The 15,442-nt window shown below is 47.0% G+C and overlaps 5 protein-coding genes across 5 annotated transcripts; 2 read left to right on the plus strand and 3 right to left on the minus strand.

Annotated features, from left to right (window-relative positions):
- Positions 1 to 983: 983 nt before the first annotated feature.
- On the plus strand, positions 984 to 3,324 carry F4812DRAFT_422052 (glycoside hydrolase family 64 protein). The gene has a single exon (XM_047933615.1). The coding sequence runs from the start codon at positions 1,511 to 1,513 to the stop codon at positions 2,828 to 2,830; it is 1,320 nt and encodes a 439-aa protein (XP_047791420.1). The 5' UTR covers positions 984 to 1,510; the 3' UTR covers positions 2,831 to 3,324.
- Positions 3,325 to 3,744: 420 nt separating this feature from the next.
- On the minus strand, positions 3,745 to 4,446 carry F4812DRAFT_470233 (putative iron reductase domain protein; the record flags this gene model as incomplete). The annotated part of the gene is made up of 2 exons (XM_047938952.1): positions 3,745 to 4,072; positions 4,124 to 4,446. The coding sequence occupies 2 exons, from the start codon at positions 4,444 to 4,446 to the stop codon at positions 3,745 to 3,747; spliced, it is 651 nt and encodes a 216-aa protein (XP_047791421.1).
- Positions 4,447 to 5,643: 1,197 nt separating this feature from the next.
- F4812DRAFT_470234 (uncharacterized protein) lies at positions 5,644 to 7,252 on the minus strand (the record flags this gene model as incomplete). The annotated part of the gene is made up of 2 exons (XM_047938953.1): positions 5,866 to 7,252; positions 5,644 to 5,829 (listed from the first exon to the last, which is right to left on the minus strand). Exons 1-2 carry the CDS (start codon positions 7,156 to 7,158, stop codon positions 5,644 to 5,646), a joined length of 1,479 nt encoding a protein of 492 aa, XP_047791422.1. The 5' UTR covers positions 7,159 to 7,252.
- A 2,818-nt stretch (positions 7,253 to 10,070) lies between these two features.
- On the plus strand, positions 10,071 to 13,542 carry F4812DRAFT_422056 (D-xylulose 5-phosphate/D-fructose 6-phosphate phosphoketolase). The gene is made up of 2 exons (XM_047933616.1): positions 10,071 to 12,309; positions 12,366 to 13,542. The coding sequence occupies exons 1-2, from the start codon at positions 10,753 to 10,755 to the stop codon at positions 13,281 to 13,283; spliced, it is 2,475 nt and encodes an 824-aa protein (XP_047791423.1). The 5' UTR covers positions 10,071 to 10,752; the 3' UTR covers positions 13,284 to 13,542.
- Positions 13,543 to 13,762: 220 nt separating this feature from the next.
- Positions 13,763 to 15,328, minus strand: F4812DRAFT_319577 (Clavaminate synthase-like protein). The gene is made up of 5 exons (XM_047931429.1): positions 15,115 to 15,328; positions 14,947 to 15,048; positions 14,717 to 14,885; positions 14,528 to 14,651; positions 13,763 to 14,472 (listed from the first exon to the last, which is right to left on the minus strand). Exons 1-5 carry the CDS (start codon positions 15,167 to 15,169, stop codon positions 13,801 to 13,803), a joined length of 1,122 nt encoding a protein of 373 aa, XP_047791424.1. The 5' UTR covers positions 15,170 to 15,328; the 3' UTR covers positions 13,763 to 13,800.
- Positions 15,329 to 15,442: the final 114 nt, after the last annotated feature.

Genomic DNA, 15,442 nt, shown 5'->3' on the forward strand with positions numbered 1-15,442 from the left:
CGCACTGCTGAGGGCTGTTCCCGAGGCTGCAGTCAGAAGTTTCCTATGCTACGTAGCAGAGTACCTAGCCATATATCAGCCTGGTCAATGTCCATGTGCTTCGAAAGCTTACGAAGTAATAATCCATGTTTCGCTCCGAAGGGAAGTACATACATTCACTTCTATGGTAATGGTTGGATTGACTTTGCTATAGATAGTAGGTCGCCCATCCAAAATTGTTTTGTTTGTATTCGAGATCCTACTTCACTGACGATCACAAGCTTTGTTGGGCATGTAATACATACCGACAAGCAGCATTGATAAAGGCTATTCGGTGTCTGTTGGCTTAGACGGGAAAACCGCGATGGTTGCAAGCTAGGGCGACTGCTCTTTTTAGTAGGTTACAAATTCGGGTAATGTATGTTGGTAAGATGGTTTGTCTCCCTGATATTTATAAAAAAAAAGTTGAAAAAATAGTTGGGATGCCATAGGGGTAAGAAATAGGTATGCGCATGCCATAGTCTACCTTATATGTACAATGCTATGCCTAAGGTACACCTGAGGTACCTGTGGTAAGCTTCCATAGCGGCGCATCCAAGGCTTCACACTACCGAATAAGACAATACTCTTACATTTCATTCCACGATTAGTAAAAGGATTTAGTAGGCTTAGGTTTAAGAAAATGCCGAATATGATAGAATTTCAGCGTTTTGGAACTCATCGCAAGGCTCATCGCCACATCACATGCCCCCAATTAGGAGGTTCATATCTGTAGGAGGCGTTAGAGCGAATTGGTTCATGCAAATACTCAGAGTGGGCAACCTAGACTTTCCATTGGCTGGCTTCCGGTTTGGAAATTGGTTTTTGGTAATTAAGGGAAGGTAAAAGTGTTAGAGAGAGGCGCTTCTACGGAGGTTCTGCGGGCTAAAAGTTCAGATCCTAGCTCCCGGCATCTTTCTTTTCTCCAACTTTGGAGCAACCTCCAGAACTCTCCCCCTGGCCCCTAAACATCCTTCGGAAATAAAGCCCTGGTCTAGTTCACAAGATGGATAAACCTTACAGCATACACAAAAAAAGCCACCAAGCCTTACTTGTAGCATTGCTCTCCACGAGGCTAGTTTCAGGGCCATTCATAGATTCTCATTTGACCATAAAGGGAAGGTCATCGTGGTGCTATGCGCACTTCTTGGTCCGTGTGATATGTATAAGCTGGATGTAACTAAGTAACAAGAAGGATCGTAACGTTTCTTGTAAGTTAAGAAGCAAAGCGCCACTGACAATTAGGGTATCGTTACGTATATAATTCTTCCCGGGCCCGGCTCCTCATGTTATGCTCTCCTCCGTAGTATGACCCCGTAAGTGTATGACACGGATCTTTTGGTTCTCTTTTGGAACTGTTCATTCTCTTTTCGCTGAAGCCGCAGGCAATAGGCGTCCATTCATTACTTTAATGCGCATACACTCCTTATTATATCCCGATCGTTATCGAAAGTAACTCTGTTTCCCGCCAGACGTCAGAGTACAATCCATCATGCGTGCCTTTTTCAACTTGGCTGTAGCTTCTGCTACCGCTTTCTTCGCTTCAACTATCGCAGCACCTACACCTATAGTTGTAACTCCGGGAGATAAGGGGGATCTGGTTATTACCAAGGAGAATACTCTTAACCATACCGTGAGCAACCAGACTGCTACTTTTGGCATAAAGGAATATAACCCACTCAAAATCTCTTTCGTAAACAACTTTGGAGGAGGGCAACTGAATGTCTACGTGACGGGTAATGACCCTTCCGGCGCTATTGTTATGCTCTCAAGCGATGGTACTTGGTACCATCCAAACGCTGCTGGCAGCGCCGTACCCGTACTTATTGAGGCCAACATTGCTCTCCCCATGGGCCCACAAGGCGAGACTACCGAATTTACTCTACCTGACTATATCAGCTCTGGCCGTATCTGGGTCGCCGAAGGCGTACTCCAATTCTACACCGTTGCCGCCGCAGATGGAACATCTCAGCTTGTCGAACCTTCCGCCGCGAACCCTTCAGACCCTTCAGCGGGAGTAAACTGGGGCTTTGTCGAACTTACCAACACCCAAGAGGGAGGTATCTATGCCAACATCTCGTTCGTCGACTTCGTCGGTCTGGTTATGGGTATGACTTTGACTCTGGCTAGCGGTCAGAGTCAGGAGGTGAAGGGTCTTCAGCAAAACTCTCTCGAGACCATCTGCCAGGAATTGAGGGACCAGGCCTCACTTGACGGTCAGGGTTGGGACAAGCTTTGCGTTACCGATGCCAACGGCAAGCCGCTACGTATCCTCGCGCCGAACCTGTACCAGTCCATCGACCCCTTTTTCCAGGAGACCTACTACAACGACTACATCGAGCAGGTTTGGCAGAAGTATGCGAACGAGGATCTTACCATCAACACTCAAGCCGCCGCAGGGAACGTCGCTTGCCGTGTTAACGGCGAGGAAATCACTTGCGCTGGAGACAACCGTGGATACATGAGGCCCACTATTGCCGACATCTGGGGCTGCAACTCGGGTCCCTTTGCCATCGAAGCGGCCGATAACGACGTCCACAGGGCAGTTGTTCCTAGGCTCTGTGCTGCCTTCTTCCGTTCAACTCTGCTGGTCGATGGAGGTAACTTGCAGCCTGGTCTCGCTAACAACATGTACTACACTGTGGACCCGACGAACCACTACTCCCGCATCCTCCACAAGCACGAGATCGACGGTAAGGGCTACACCTTCTCGTACGACGACGTCAACCCAGATGGCGAGAACCAGGCTGGTGTTGTCGCCGGATTGCAGCCCCAGGTCCTGCAACTCACCGTCGGTGGATTCCCTTCTTAAAGGAATACCGCAGATGATGAGGCTCGTGGGAACTGCGAGCAGTGACTTTCTGTTATTTATTGTCACCATGTAAGAAAAGCTTCATAGCAGCGATATTTAGCTATGAATCTTCGTATTGTATATATCCCTTCTTTATGTACATATTACTTACCTTTATTGATCGCATTTTCACGGTATCTTGGGTATCATGTACATACAAGCTACACTCGTTTCGCAAACCCTGTTGTTGACTTTCAGAAGTGTGAAATTTTCGGATTCGGAGCATAGGTGTGTATATTCTCGTAAAGTGGCTGGGTTTTACCGTGCCCGATATCTGGATATATTAGACAGAGGCACTATATAACATCTACCTCCTTAGGTATCTGCGTTGTAACGCTTCGCTCGTATATGATAAAATACATCCCGTTTCCAACCCTATGCTCTGTAAGCCATATATCAGTTGGATCTTGACATGCGTTGCCGCATTTTTCGTGGAGTGTTCGACAAGTAGAAGCTTGCCCCGTAAACCCATAATTAGCCTAGGATATAGACAATGTTTCATTTCAAAGCTCAAGTGTCTCTCAAAACTTCGAAAGTCTGTAGCTACTAACACTGCATCTTCGAGGGTTTAAACTTGGCATAATTATTGTTGCGGACTTTACCATAATATGCGTCATGCCGTCTAACGGCACTGAAGTATTCAGTATAACGCCTGGTTCATGTCTCGGCCATAACGCGTAAAATACCTTGCACGGAATTATCTGATTACGTGCGAATGATTTAAATAATGCCAGAATATTCTTTGGTCTTGCGCGTCGCATTTCATTTCTGCAGATGAGTATGCAGGCAAGTCGCCTTAGTTTTATATTAACTCAACATCTATCTGTGTCTTTCAATCGTACAAACGGGAGAACCTCAACCGCAAGTAACTCAAGCTAAGTCTTTACTTCCAATTTATCGACCCAGGAATTGAACTGTTCTGACTTAGCAGCAGCCAAGTCTAATGTGAAGATGCCATGTTCCGAGTGGATGCCGAAAGGGGATAGGGGGTCGGTCGGGTCAACCGGAGGTACTGCCGACGCGGCGAACGCGAAGCTTGCGGCCGTCGCTCCGGGATCTAGAGCTTCTCTCGCACCCCCGTTATGGATCCATGTACTGCATCCCTGACAGAGTGTAGTTAGGGTCCAGTGAGTTGCATTCGCCGTTGACCCCTGAAGTACAGTGTGGTTTGCCGACTCGTATATTTCCGGCTGAACATGGGCTCTAAGAAAAATGTCAGTCCTATCTTGCAGTTTAAGAACCTCAATAACTCACGTCGCAAATCGAGCTGCTGCCACAGTGCTATTTCCATTTGCCCAACCTAGAGTGATGGGATTGTACAGCATACCGCCTCCCCAGGCGATACCTGCCCAGCCAACTGTCTTTGGCGCAACTACTTGGAGGAGGACGTCGAAAGGACCCTCATCTACAGCTGGGATGGCGATGCGCCAAGTTATCGGGGCTACTCCTACCGAGATTTCAGAGTAGCAGACCCCAGTAGTCTCATCGCAGTACTTAGCGCTGGCTGAAGCTGAAGCTGTGAAGCTGTGGCCCGCGAAGGCGGCTACAACAAGAGCAAGTTGAGAAACTAATCCCATCGTGAACTTATATCTTAGCAATAGGATGCTGCAAGTTAAAATATGCGTGTAATTGAGCTACTGCTAAGCTATGGCGGACAGTCCAGTGCTTAAGCGAGTAAGCGCCTTATATATCTCGACATCGTCACACTGGCGACCATTTCCAGAGTTCCGTCCGGTCCCATTAACCGCCACAAGCGCCGTCCGTCGCCTATCTACTATAGGCATCGGCAGTTGTCGTTTTCACAAGGCAGCGGAACGTGAAGAGGAGCGAACCAAGATTTTGGTAATGCCAAAGAGTAGATTACCCGAGTGCTGGTTGGTCCCCACACGTATATCGACGCAATGGTAAATGCACCCCGGCCTACCTAGATCCGTACGGTTACATCTACTTAGACTGAAGCGGCTGAAGTCAATGTCGTGGCGGAGCTTACTACGTCGAGATTTCGTCTGTATCTGGTAACACGACAGGGCTACGAAATGAAAGGTAGCCATGAGATTCTCCCTTTGTGTTGATCATGAGTAGATCCGCGATCATTTATGGTTAGCAGCCCCAACTGAAATGAACCACGAGCTCAGTCTATGAAGCGGTTAATGAGCTTCTGAGGTCCTTACTCCTCACAGGATTCTATGGACTGCCTTTATATTTATTCATATTGGGGACGTTTACATATGGATATAGGGGAAATAAATTAACTCGCAACTGGTTTCATACTCTTCTTAAAATTTTCATTCTCGCTCACCAGTGCCTGATTCTAGGCTTTTTTGGTCTCCCCATTCCGTATGTCCGATTTTTCTCAGAAACGCCAAGAAACTGTAGGGTTACAAAGAAACCTTTGATCTTCGCTCACCAGGGATGCAACGGTAAGTTGAGCGTGGCGTGATTTTATGCGGACTCATTGAAAATAGAATGTGCGATATGCCAGAGTCATATAGACCTTCTTCAATGCTACTTAATGCTACTCATCTTTCTCGTGGGTATATTGGAGAATGACCTCACTAGAATTGACTCCGAAGATCTTTTTCTCTATCTTCTATGGGTTGACTTATGGACCGATCTATGTAGTAATGAGTAGGTAGCTACCAACATTCAGAGTGACATTGATATCGCTCATAAAAATAGATATTATTGATGATCTAAAGTATTGCGAAATATTAAAAATGAGATAAGTTCAATGCAATGAAGATTAAGATGAGTTGCAGTGGCCGACGTCGCATTCATTCTCCCCATAGAAACACAGGATCACACCCATCTCTTATCCTTCCGATCATCTTAAGCTCCTCAATTGTAGTTTCGGAAGGTCTCCACTGGTGGAGATAGAAGTAGACTCTCCACGAGTTTTTGTTATGCGAGTGCATTTGTTTGCCTCTTGGGAACGGCGTCCCTGGCGCCAGACACCCAACCTCATATTGTCAAATATCCGTACCCAGGCACATCACCTCTACAGGAGCCTCCCTAAGAACTGGTAAGCGGCAACAGGCCCGTGCGAAAGCTGTAAACAAACTGTTCAGCTCAATATCGTCGGGGATAACTCTCTCAGGGTCATCACGTCTACCTGGCTGGACCATGTGTTGGTAGTAAAACTTTTCGCGTTCCTCCAACTCCTCATTAGTGTTCCCATAACCAGGTGGAAGGTGATCAAGTGTAATTAGTGAGTCTTGGTCCTCAATAAAACCGTTTCCGAGCTTAAATAACCACTTTCCAGATGGATTTTGCATGTAGACCGTGGCCTTTAGAGTTTTTACATTCTTCCATTGCCCAACGTCATCCTCCATATCAGCCAGTGAATTGTAAAATGTGTGATGTATGGGAGCGATTATATGGACTGTCAAACAGCTCCTTGTAAGGTGTTGCAAGGCACGGCTGACTGGGTCTTGATCTCCAGGTGCGATGAACTGGGAAAGTAGCTTTTGCCTGTTTTCAGTCCACGGCGGAACTATGTGACAAAGGAACTTCTTGGTAGATGATGGAAGGTCTGCCGAGGTGATGCTCTTAACCAGCTCGTCCCGGTATGTGCGATCCATGCTATAGTACCGACCCCAGCTATCCTCGCGGCGATCCAAATGCCAACTAATACTCTCGGCTTTTGTCATCTTCGTAGAAAGAAGCATTGCGACACGCGGACTCCAATTACGGCGTCCATCAGAAATTGTAAACTCTCGAACACAAGGCAGGAGTGGGAAGTCGGAAACGTCAGATGTGAGATCGAGCAGGGAGAAATTATAACGCTGCTCATTGAGATCCAGTCTTACTTGGTATCGATAATCAGCGGGAACCTTTGGCAAAAATAGTCTTACTCCTTTGTCCGAGGGCGAAGATGCTCCCAGGATGTTCAGCACGAGTATCGGCTCCATATCGGCATCCTGACCATATAATGTAGAAATCAGATAGAAAACCCTCTTTAACGCCGCGGTGATAACCTCATTATTGGCCCTGCGGTCTTGGTCTGTCTCAAACTCGGTAAAGTATTTAGAAGAATATGGCGGTAGAGTCATCTTAAGAGAGAGCTGCCGTAGAAAGTTACGACGCCGAGGGGTTAAAATTCGTTCTAACTCATTTAGCTTTGACTCGGTGGCTGTAATAAGAAGCCTTCGAAAGGAATGGCTCTCCACCGAGTTTTGAAACTTCCGGGACACAGTTGCAAGCGCCAAAAAAGCTGGGTTAGAAGCATGTATACGCTTTAAGCAGAAGAAAATGACGCGGTCATAAAGCTCTTGAGGCCATTTATCCATGTTGGCAGTGTTGTATCATAGGTACCAGGTACCTAGGTAGTCAAAGGATGTTTGAGTTCAGAGGGAAAAACGAGATAAAGGTGAAGAAATATCTACAGGTAGGAGATGATATAAGAAATGGAGGGCATTTTAGTGGGGCTCATAGGCAGCAAGCCTACTATTTTAAATAGATCGTGCCATATGCCGGGGTATATGTTGACTATCGTCGTTTGACAAGAAACTTTTAGTACTTCATTATTTCATTCCTATGTCACACTTCCCCTTCTTGAAATTAATAGCTTAGGAATCTTGAGGAAAGCGGTATGACACAGATGGAGTAATAGCTGAGATATGTTCGGCCGCACAAGAAATGCTTGACCGTCCAGATAAAGTAACTCGGATTCAGGCTCCTGACCCCAGTGATATGATATAGAAATATACTCCGGTACGTGCTGGCGTTCATAAGTTTCGATAGATAAGTATGGCTGCCCATCTCTGAGTTCGTGCTTCAGCTGATGAATCCGAAGACTGTATATAGAGAGCGGTTCATGCTTGAAATTGGGCTCGATAGCTCTAGGATTAGGTGTCGGTGATTTCGAGGACAGTAATGATAAAAAGAGGTTCTATAATTCTTACTAGATGATATTTGACATAACTTGACATGTTGTGAAGTTGCTCCAGTAGCTCCCCAGCTAACGTTTCAAATCGCAAAACTCTCCAGAAGTTACAACCCCCTTTAGCCATATCATAAGGATTTCTACGTCCTAGGACCATCCAGCCAATAAGATATAACCTAGGTTAGAGGTAGTTATTATATACAATACCAGAAATCCTCTACGTGAATAGCTATTTCAAACTCTAAAAGATACGGTATATGAGCTGTAGGTACTGGCATATTGACTTAGTATACCAACTGTATGAGTGAGGAAGAAGGCTTCTCATATATACATTCTACGCTAAGATATCATGCAACTGTACCTGAAAGTCGTCTCTTAACCACTCATTTATACCTAAGAGAATAAAGTCTAAAGGCTAGGTTGGGTCTAAGTAGGTTTGAATTTTGAATCTTCGGTGCACTTTAAACCCTTTTCCGAGTGTTATTAGACATTATCCAATCTCCCCTTACAAATGTAGATTTAATATACAATTTTTTTTGAATCGCCATGGGTTGATCGCTCCTTAATTTTCTCTAACGAGTCAATCTTAAATCAAATTTTATTAAATCTTCGTTTATCTCTATTATATATACTGCTTGCAAATCGCCCCCGTTCAATTATGATAATATAATATACTTCTAATTTGTTGACGTGTGTATAGTAGAAATCCAGTCAATTTCGCGTGTCTTACAATGTTTAGAATAAGATTAAGCTTTTCTACGGAACTTCACCATAACAATATGTGATTGATTTGGGCAATAGGAAAGTATTAGGGTAGATGATCCGAAATAACAGGCATTGAAACATCAACATAACTTCATCTTTAATGTTAATTTTATCATCCATCACTCTAAGAGTTTGCTGAAGATACTATTCTAACTTATCGTTACTTATAGCTTCTTCTACCTTTAGTAGTTTTCTCTACAAGCTTGCTTCAACGAATAAAAATACATCCCATTTTTTTCGTAGATGATAAATCATGGATGTGTTCCATTTGCCCGAGCATTCCGCAAAAGTTTCGAGCTACAACTTAATCCTTAACCTCGCTCTTTGAATTCGCCTGGTGAAATTCTCTTTCACATGCAAGCGGTTCATCCCGCACGAAGTAACCTTTTTTTTTTCGTTTAGTCTGTACAGTGTAAATTGAAGAAGGAAGATGGATAAGATGAAGATTTCCCATCTCACCAAATTCTTCTAGTTGTTGATAATAGTGATGGAATGTTCGTGCATCGAAGAGTCAACCATTTGCTAAATGACAAAGAAGTTCCCTGGTTTCCCCTGCTGGAAGTAATTTGTTTCCCATTGTTCGTCGCTTTCGTTAGTCGCGAAAACTCGGCAATCGGCGTTCCGTATCAATCCAAAGGGTAGAAATAGGCGGAGCGGTGCCGGCCGTCCAGGATACGTGGTGCTCTAGGCTGCAAATAGAGTTAGAGCGTCCTTCGAACTGGGGTAAAATCCTATCATTCGCTCGCGATACTCAGCGTGTTGGTTCTCGCGTCCGGCATAAACGGCTGCGACGCTTAAGCATTGGTGCTTTATTGGCGAAATCATACTCTGCTAGTTATTGGAAGATGAGGAATGATAAGCGTGCGTGGAGATGTTGAAAGTAGAGGGGAAGGGAAAAAAAGGAAATCGCGAAAGAAATTAATCTAGGCGCTGGCTGTTGTTGACATCTCATTCCAGAGAGTTATCACGGGAACAGACGAATTCTACGACAAACTGCCATGCTCAGCACTCGATACGAGGAATCTACAACGAAAACCCAACTAATTCTAGAATTTCTCTTAGGTCGTATGTTTAATCACTGATCAATGATTTGTTTCTGATGCTTTCTTACATTTGAACATTTGAAGATGGGTAAATCGGCCAATATCATCCCGGAAGCAAAAGGTCGCAGATCTCCTACGGCCGATGCTTAGGACAAGAAGTTATTCATAAAGGATAATCCAGCTAGTTGTTAATCCCTATCGGGTCATCAATATCGACTGATACTCACAGGAAGGTTAGGTACTTCATTTAAGTATCTCTCAGCCATGTGTATCTGTATCCCTAAAGAGTACTTAGATAGCCAAGCCAAGGATGGGAATCTAGATGGGATTGTTAGGAACTGGATGCGTAAAACCCCAGTACCCTTACCCCGTCTGAAGTCTGGACCCCATGAGCCTTAGAGGGGTAAGACGCAAACAGTATGGTTGGTCGATGGATATGTGGGAGTAAAATAAGAGTAAGACAAAAATGGTAAAAATGGAGGGGAACCCGGAGAGTCGGCTCGGAGTGAGGGCTTCACGGATGGGAGTAGAAAATGTATGACGTAAATGGGATTTAGGGAGTAGGAATCAGCCCACCGTCGGCCCATTATATTAAATCAACCACTAAGATGCCGTATTCCGCATGCAACTCCGTCTATCAGCTACTGTTTCTCGCCGCCTAGAATCGCTGTAGACCTGCTCACTATACTTACTGATCAGGCTATTACCACGCTATAATGTCATAGACTCATAGTTGCACGTTACTCACATACCCGGTGCTTTGGATTGGTATTCGCTTTCCACCGAGTCCAATGATAGTAATTACACGCATCCAGCCCAAGTAGAATCACTCACATGAGTTAGCAGTCCATGTGACATTTTGCGGACGTTACAGACGTTGCGGACCTGGACGACCCAACTACGACCTTAGAGTAGTAATTGTAATAGTTGCCAACGCCTCGGGAATATTGCCTTATAAGTACCTCCCTACCTAAGGTAGTCACCATCATCAACGCCATCCTATCCATTCCACTAGTAAGCCATCATCACAAGATCCCCTTCTTTATATAAAGACATATAAAGACACGACAGCTTGGGCTACTCAGAGGACCTCACTGCAGAGACTCAAGCTTATTCTAAGTGTCTTTTGACTGGAAAGTCGACGCCCTTACCGAATAGGTACACTTAGGAGTCGAAGACACCAAAACACAATGACAGTTACACACCAGGCCGAGATCGAGGAGATCCGGCCGTTCGGCAAGGCTCGCTCCACGGTAGAGGGCGAGCCTCTCTCAAAGGAAGAGATCGAGAAGTATAACGATTTCTTTAAGGCCAGCTTATATCTATGTCTTGGTATGATCTACCTGAAGGAGAACCCTCTCCTCCGAGAACCGTTAAAGGTTGAGCATATCAAAGGCCGTCAGCTGGGTCACTTCGGATCTGCGCCCGGCCAGATTTTCACATATATGCACTTCAACAGATTGATTAAGAAGTACGACCTCGATGCTCTCTTCGTCTCTGGTCCGGGCCATGGTGCCCCTGCCGTCATTTCCCAAGCCTACCTTGAGGGCACCTATTCTGAAGTTTACCCTCAGAAGTCTGAGGACACTGTTGGCATGCAGGTCTTCTTCAAGCAGTTCAGTTTTCCTGGAGGTGTAGGATCGCATGCTACTCCCGAGACTCCCGGTAGTCTCCACGAAGGTGGAGAGCTTGGTTATTCCATCTCCCATGCCTTCGGTACCGTTTTCGACAACCCAAACTTGATCACCTTGACAATGGTCGGTGATGGTGAAGCCGAGACCGGTCCACTAGCCACCGCCTGGCATAGCACCAAGTTTCTAAACCCCATCTGCGATGGTGCCGTCCTCCCAGTACTTCACCTGAACGGCTACAAGATTAACAACCCTACTGTACTTGCTCGTATCTCGCACAAGGAGATTGAACAGCTCTTCTACGGATACGGCTGGCAGCCGTACTTCGTCGAGGGTGAAGAGATTGAGTCGATGCACCAAGCTATGGCCGCTACCCTCGAACACTGTGTTCAGGAAATTCGCAAATATCAGAAAGAGGCTCGTGACTCTGGCAAGCCTTTCCGCCCGCGGTGGCCCATGATCATCCTGCGAACACCAAAGGGATGGACGGCGCCGCGCAAGGTTAATGGACACTATCTTAGTGGTTTCTGGCGTTCTCACCAGGTGCCCATCACCGACACTACCACGAACCCGGCTGACCTTAAGATCCTCGAGGAATGGATGCGTGGTTATGAACCGGAGCGCTTATTCGGCAAAGAAGGCAGAATCTCCGCCGAACTGAAAGCATTATGTCCTACTGGTAACAAACGCATGAGCGCAAACCCCGTTGCTAACGGTGGATTGGTGGCCGTCCCGCTAAAGATGCCCGACTTCCGAGACTACGCCATCAAAGTGGACAAGACGGGTGCCACTATGGAGGGTAGCATGGCTAACTTCGCCAAGTTCCTACGTGATATCATCAAGAACAACCCTAACAACTTCCGTCTAATGGGTCCTGATGAGACCGAATCCAACAAGCTAGCTGCCGTATACGAGGCCGGCAAGAAGGTATGGATGGGCGAGTACTTTGAAGAAGACGAGGACGGTGGCAACCTATCTCCTTTCGGAAGAGTCATGGAAATATTGTCTGAGCATACCTGCGAAGGTTGGCTAGAAGGTTATATCTTAAGTGGTAGGCACGGTATGCTTAACAGCTACGAGCCGTTCATCCATGTCATCGACTCCATGGTAAACCAGGTACGTTTATCCGTTAGATTACCCCTTTGACCAATTATTCCTAACACTCTTTGTAGCACTGCAAATGGATCGAGAAATGTTTAGAGGTTGAGTGGCGTGTGAAGGTCCCCTCACTAAACATCCTCTTGACTGCCGTCGTCTGGAGGCAAGACCACAACGGTTTCACACACCAAGATCCTGGCTTCCTCGACGTCATCTGCAACAAGAGCCCCGAAGTAGTCCGCATCTACCTCCCTCCTGACGGAAACTGCCTCCTTTCCGTCATGGACCACTGCTTCCGGTCGCAGAACTACGTGAACGTAGTCGTCGCAGACAAGCAACCCCACATCCAATACCTCACGATGGAACAGGCGATCGAGCACTGCACAAAGGGTATCGGCATCTGGCCTCAGTTCTCCACCGACGCCGGCGAGGAGCCCGACCTCATCATGGCCAGCTGCGGCGACGTCTCCACCAACGAGTCGCTCGCCGCCATCGATCTCCTCCTACAGCACTTCCCCGACCTGAAGGTGCGGTGCGTCAACGTCGTCGACCTGTTCAAGCTGATTCACCACACGGACCACCCGCACGGCCTGACGGACAAAGAATGGGTCGCGCTATTCACGGACAACAAGCCGATCATCTTCAACTTCCACTCGTACCCGTGGCTCGTCCACCGGCTGACGTACAAGCGGCCCGGAAGCGTGAACATCCACGTGCGCGGCTACAAGGAGAAGGGCAACATCGACACGCCCCTCGAGCTCGCCATCCGCAACCAGACCGACCGCTTCAGCCTGGCCATGGACGCCATCGACCGCATGCCCTCGCTCGGGAACCGCGGCGCTACCGCCCGCGACGCCCTCAAGAGCCAGCAGGTCGCCGCCGCCAACTACTCATTCGAGCACGGCGTCGACCCCCTGTTCCTGAGCCAGTGGTCGTGGCCGGAGGAGCGTGTTAAGGAGAAGCTGCAGAAGCTGAACATTGGAGGCAGCTAAAGATTCCTTAGTGGCGGAAGAATTTATTACGAGGCGAATGAATAAGGCTTTTTTGTTTTCTTATTTTCCAAAAAAAGGAAAAAAGGGGGGAGTGGGTATTTTGGATTGGCATGTCTGGTTGGTGTTTCCAGGGATATTTCGGTTCTAATTTTGGTCGGCACGGGTTATATGTCGGTTAACGTGTAAGATGGATGATACGAAAAATACATACTTGTTAAAGTTATTATATGATTTTACTCTGAACCGAACTATTACTGCATACCTCTTATCGGATTCCAGTGTAACGAGTATTCTTACTGTGATCATCGTATTGAAGTTAGGCTTCGTTAGTACGCACCAAGGTAATATCGGGTACCTGACTTCAATAAGAAATTCGAATACAATCATCTCTCGGTATACTATTCGCAATTCATTTCATTCATTCATTCTTCTCACCAGCTAAATCTCAATGGTTATCCTCAAGGTAACATATAGGCTACCTAGGTATCTTGGGTAGGTAGTTGCGGATATCTCCCACTCAGTTATGAATCAGAGCGTGCAGCCCAGGTAAGATCTCCAAGTCCTTCTTCTCGTACTCGTACTTGCCATCGGTGGAGATCTTGGCGGTGACGCGGGGCCGCTGCTGTTGCGTCTGTCGCGCCTTGACCCACTGCTTCGTAGTCAGATGCTGCCCCAACTCCGTAAACGCGTTGCTGGTCAACCCGAGCCGCTGCAGAAGAGGGCTGTTCGCAATCGGATCCAGCACCACGTGGTTATTCGGGCGCGCGAAGTACAGCACGCCCAGGCGGTCGATGTGCGCCTGGTCCGCGGGCGGCGTGTGCACCCTGTGCACGCTGGACTTGATCAGGCCGCCCGTCAGCGCGGTCAGCGCGTCGCACGTGTTGATCGTGATGGTGCCGTCTTGCGGCTTCACCCACTTCCACTCTCCGGCCGAGTTCAAAATCTGGAGCGCGGCTACCGGCTGTCTGAATAGGAGAGTCACCGTGCCCAGATCGGTGTGCCCCGGCCCGTACAGGTTGGCCACCTTGGCGTTCTCTTCGGGGCTCCGCGCCGCGTAGTGCATGTACCGCAGATGGTCTTCTCCTTTGGCGTCGTAGAGATGGTCCCGAACTAGCTGGTCCTCGTCGGGAAGCTCAAGCAAGATCGCGAAGAGACGTAGGAGTTTGACGACAACTTCCTCGTGGCATTTCTAGTGATTTTATGGTAAGTGCACGTTATGTGAAAGGATCTGATGGTTGGCTTACCCTGGAGAAGGCTTCGATCTCCTTGATATTATTCTGTAGAACAGAGGGGTGCTCGCGGTGGTGAAATCCGTCAAACTTGGGTATGTTGTATACTTGGACGTTATCCTTCACGCCATTTCCAAGCCTAAAGTAACGAAATGTCAGCCCGATTTCCCCGTAGGGTCAAGGGAATGGAGTCGGGCCACTTACACCCGATGGCCCGCCGGCCTATATCCGTTATATTCGCCACTTTCGAGGTCTTGCTTATTATAATACTTCAATTTCTCCTCTAATGGAAGCGCATAGAACTCCCGTCCTAGAGCGAACTGGCGGTCGACTTCTTTCTGAGGTATATTGAAGTTCTTGACGTAGAAGAATCCTACGATGGCTATGTGAGAACTTGTGATATCTGGGATGCTGGGTAGTCACTGCAGACATACCAACATGCCGAACCGCATGGTCGAGCTGCTTTACCAGCTCTTCTTTGCCTCCTGGTTGCTCATATAGACTCAAGTCTAATGTAACAAGGTCGGCCCAGTCAACTATAGCAGGCCGAGTTATTAACTGAAACATTGAAGGTACCTAGTCGGTGTGAATTCAGGGCTTACGGTCTTCCTGTGTCACAGGAACATGTTCATAACGATCGATTATACGACCCGGCATTTTGGGTAATGGTTATAAATCTCAATATACGCTGTTAAAAGCTGCGGGCTCGGATGTGTGCATCAAAGCGCGGGGCATATTCAAATCTTATATACTCACTAGTCTCTAGACTCAACACACCTGGAATTAAACTCTTATTCATATCTCTTACAATTCGTTTTATAGTCTTAACTGGTTAAATGGGGAGTTCCATGTCCTGCAAGGTCAGCGAAGCTAGTCTACCGATAAACTATAAGTCCATCTACCAATTAACGTGTTCTATGACTATAGCGT

The sequence above is a fragment of the Daldinia caldariorum genome, assembly GCF_022478825.1.
Source record: "Daldinia caldariorum strain CBS 122874 unplaced genomic scaffold F4812scaffold_5, whole genome shotgun sequence".
NCBI classification, from domain to species: Eukaryota; Fungi; Ascomycota; class Sordariomycetes; order Xylariales; family Hypoxylaceae; genus Daldinia; species Daldinia caldariorum.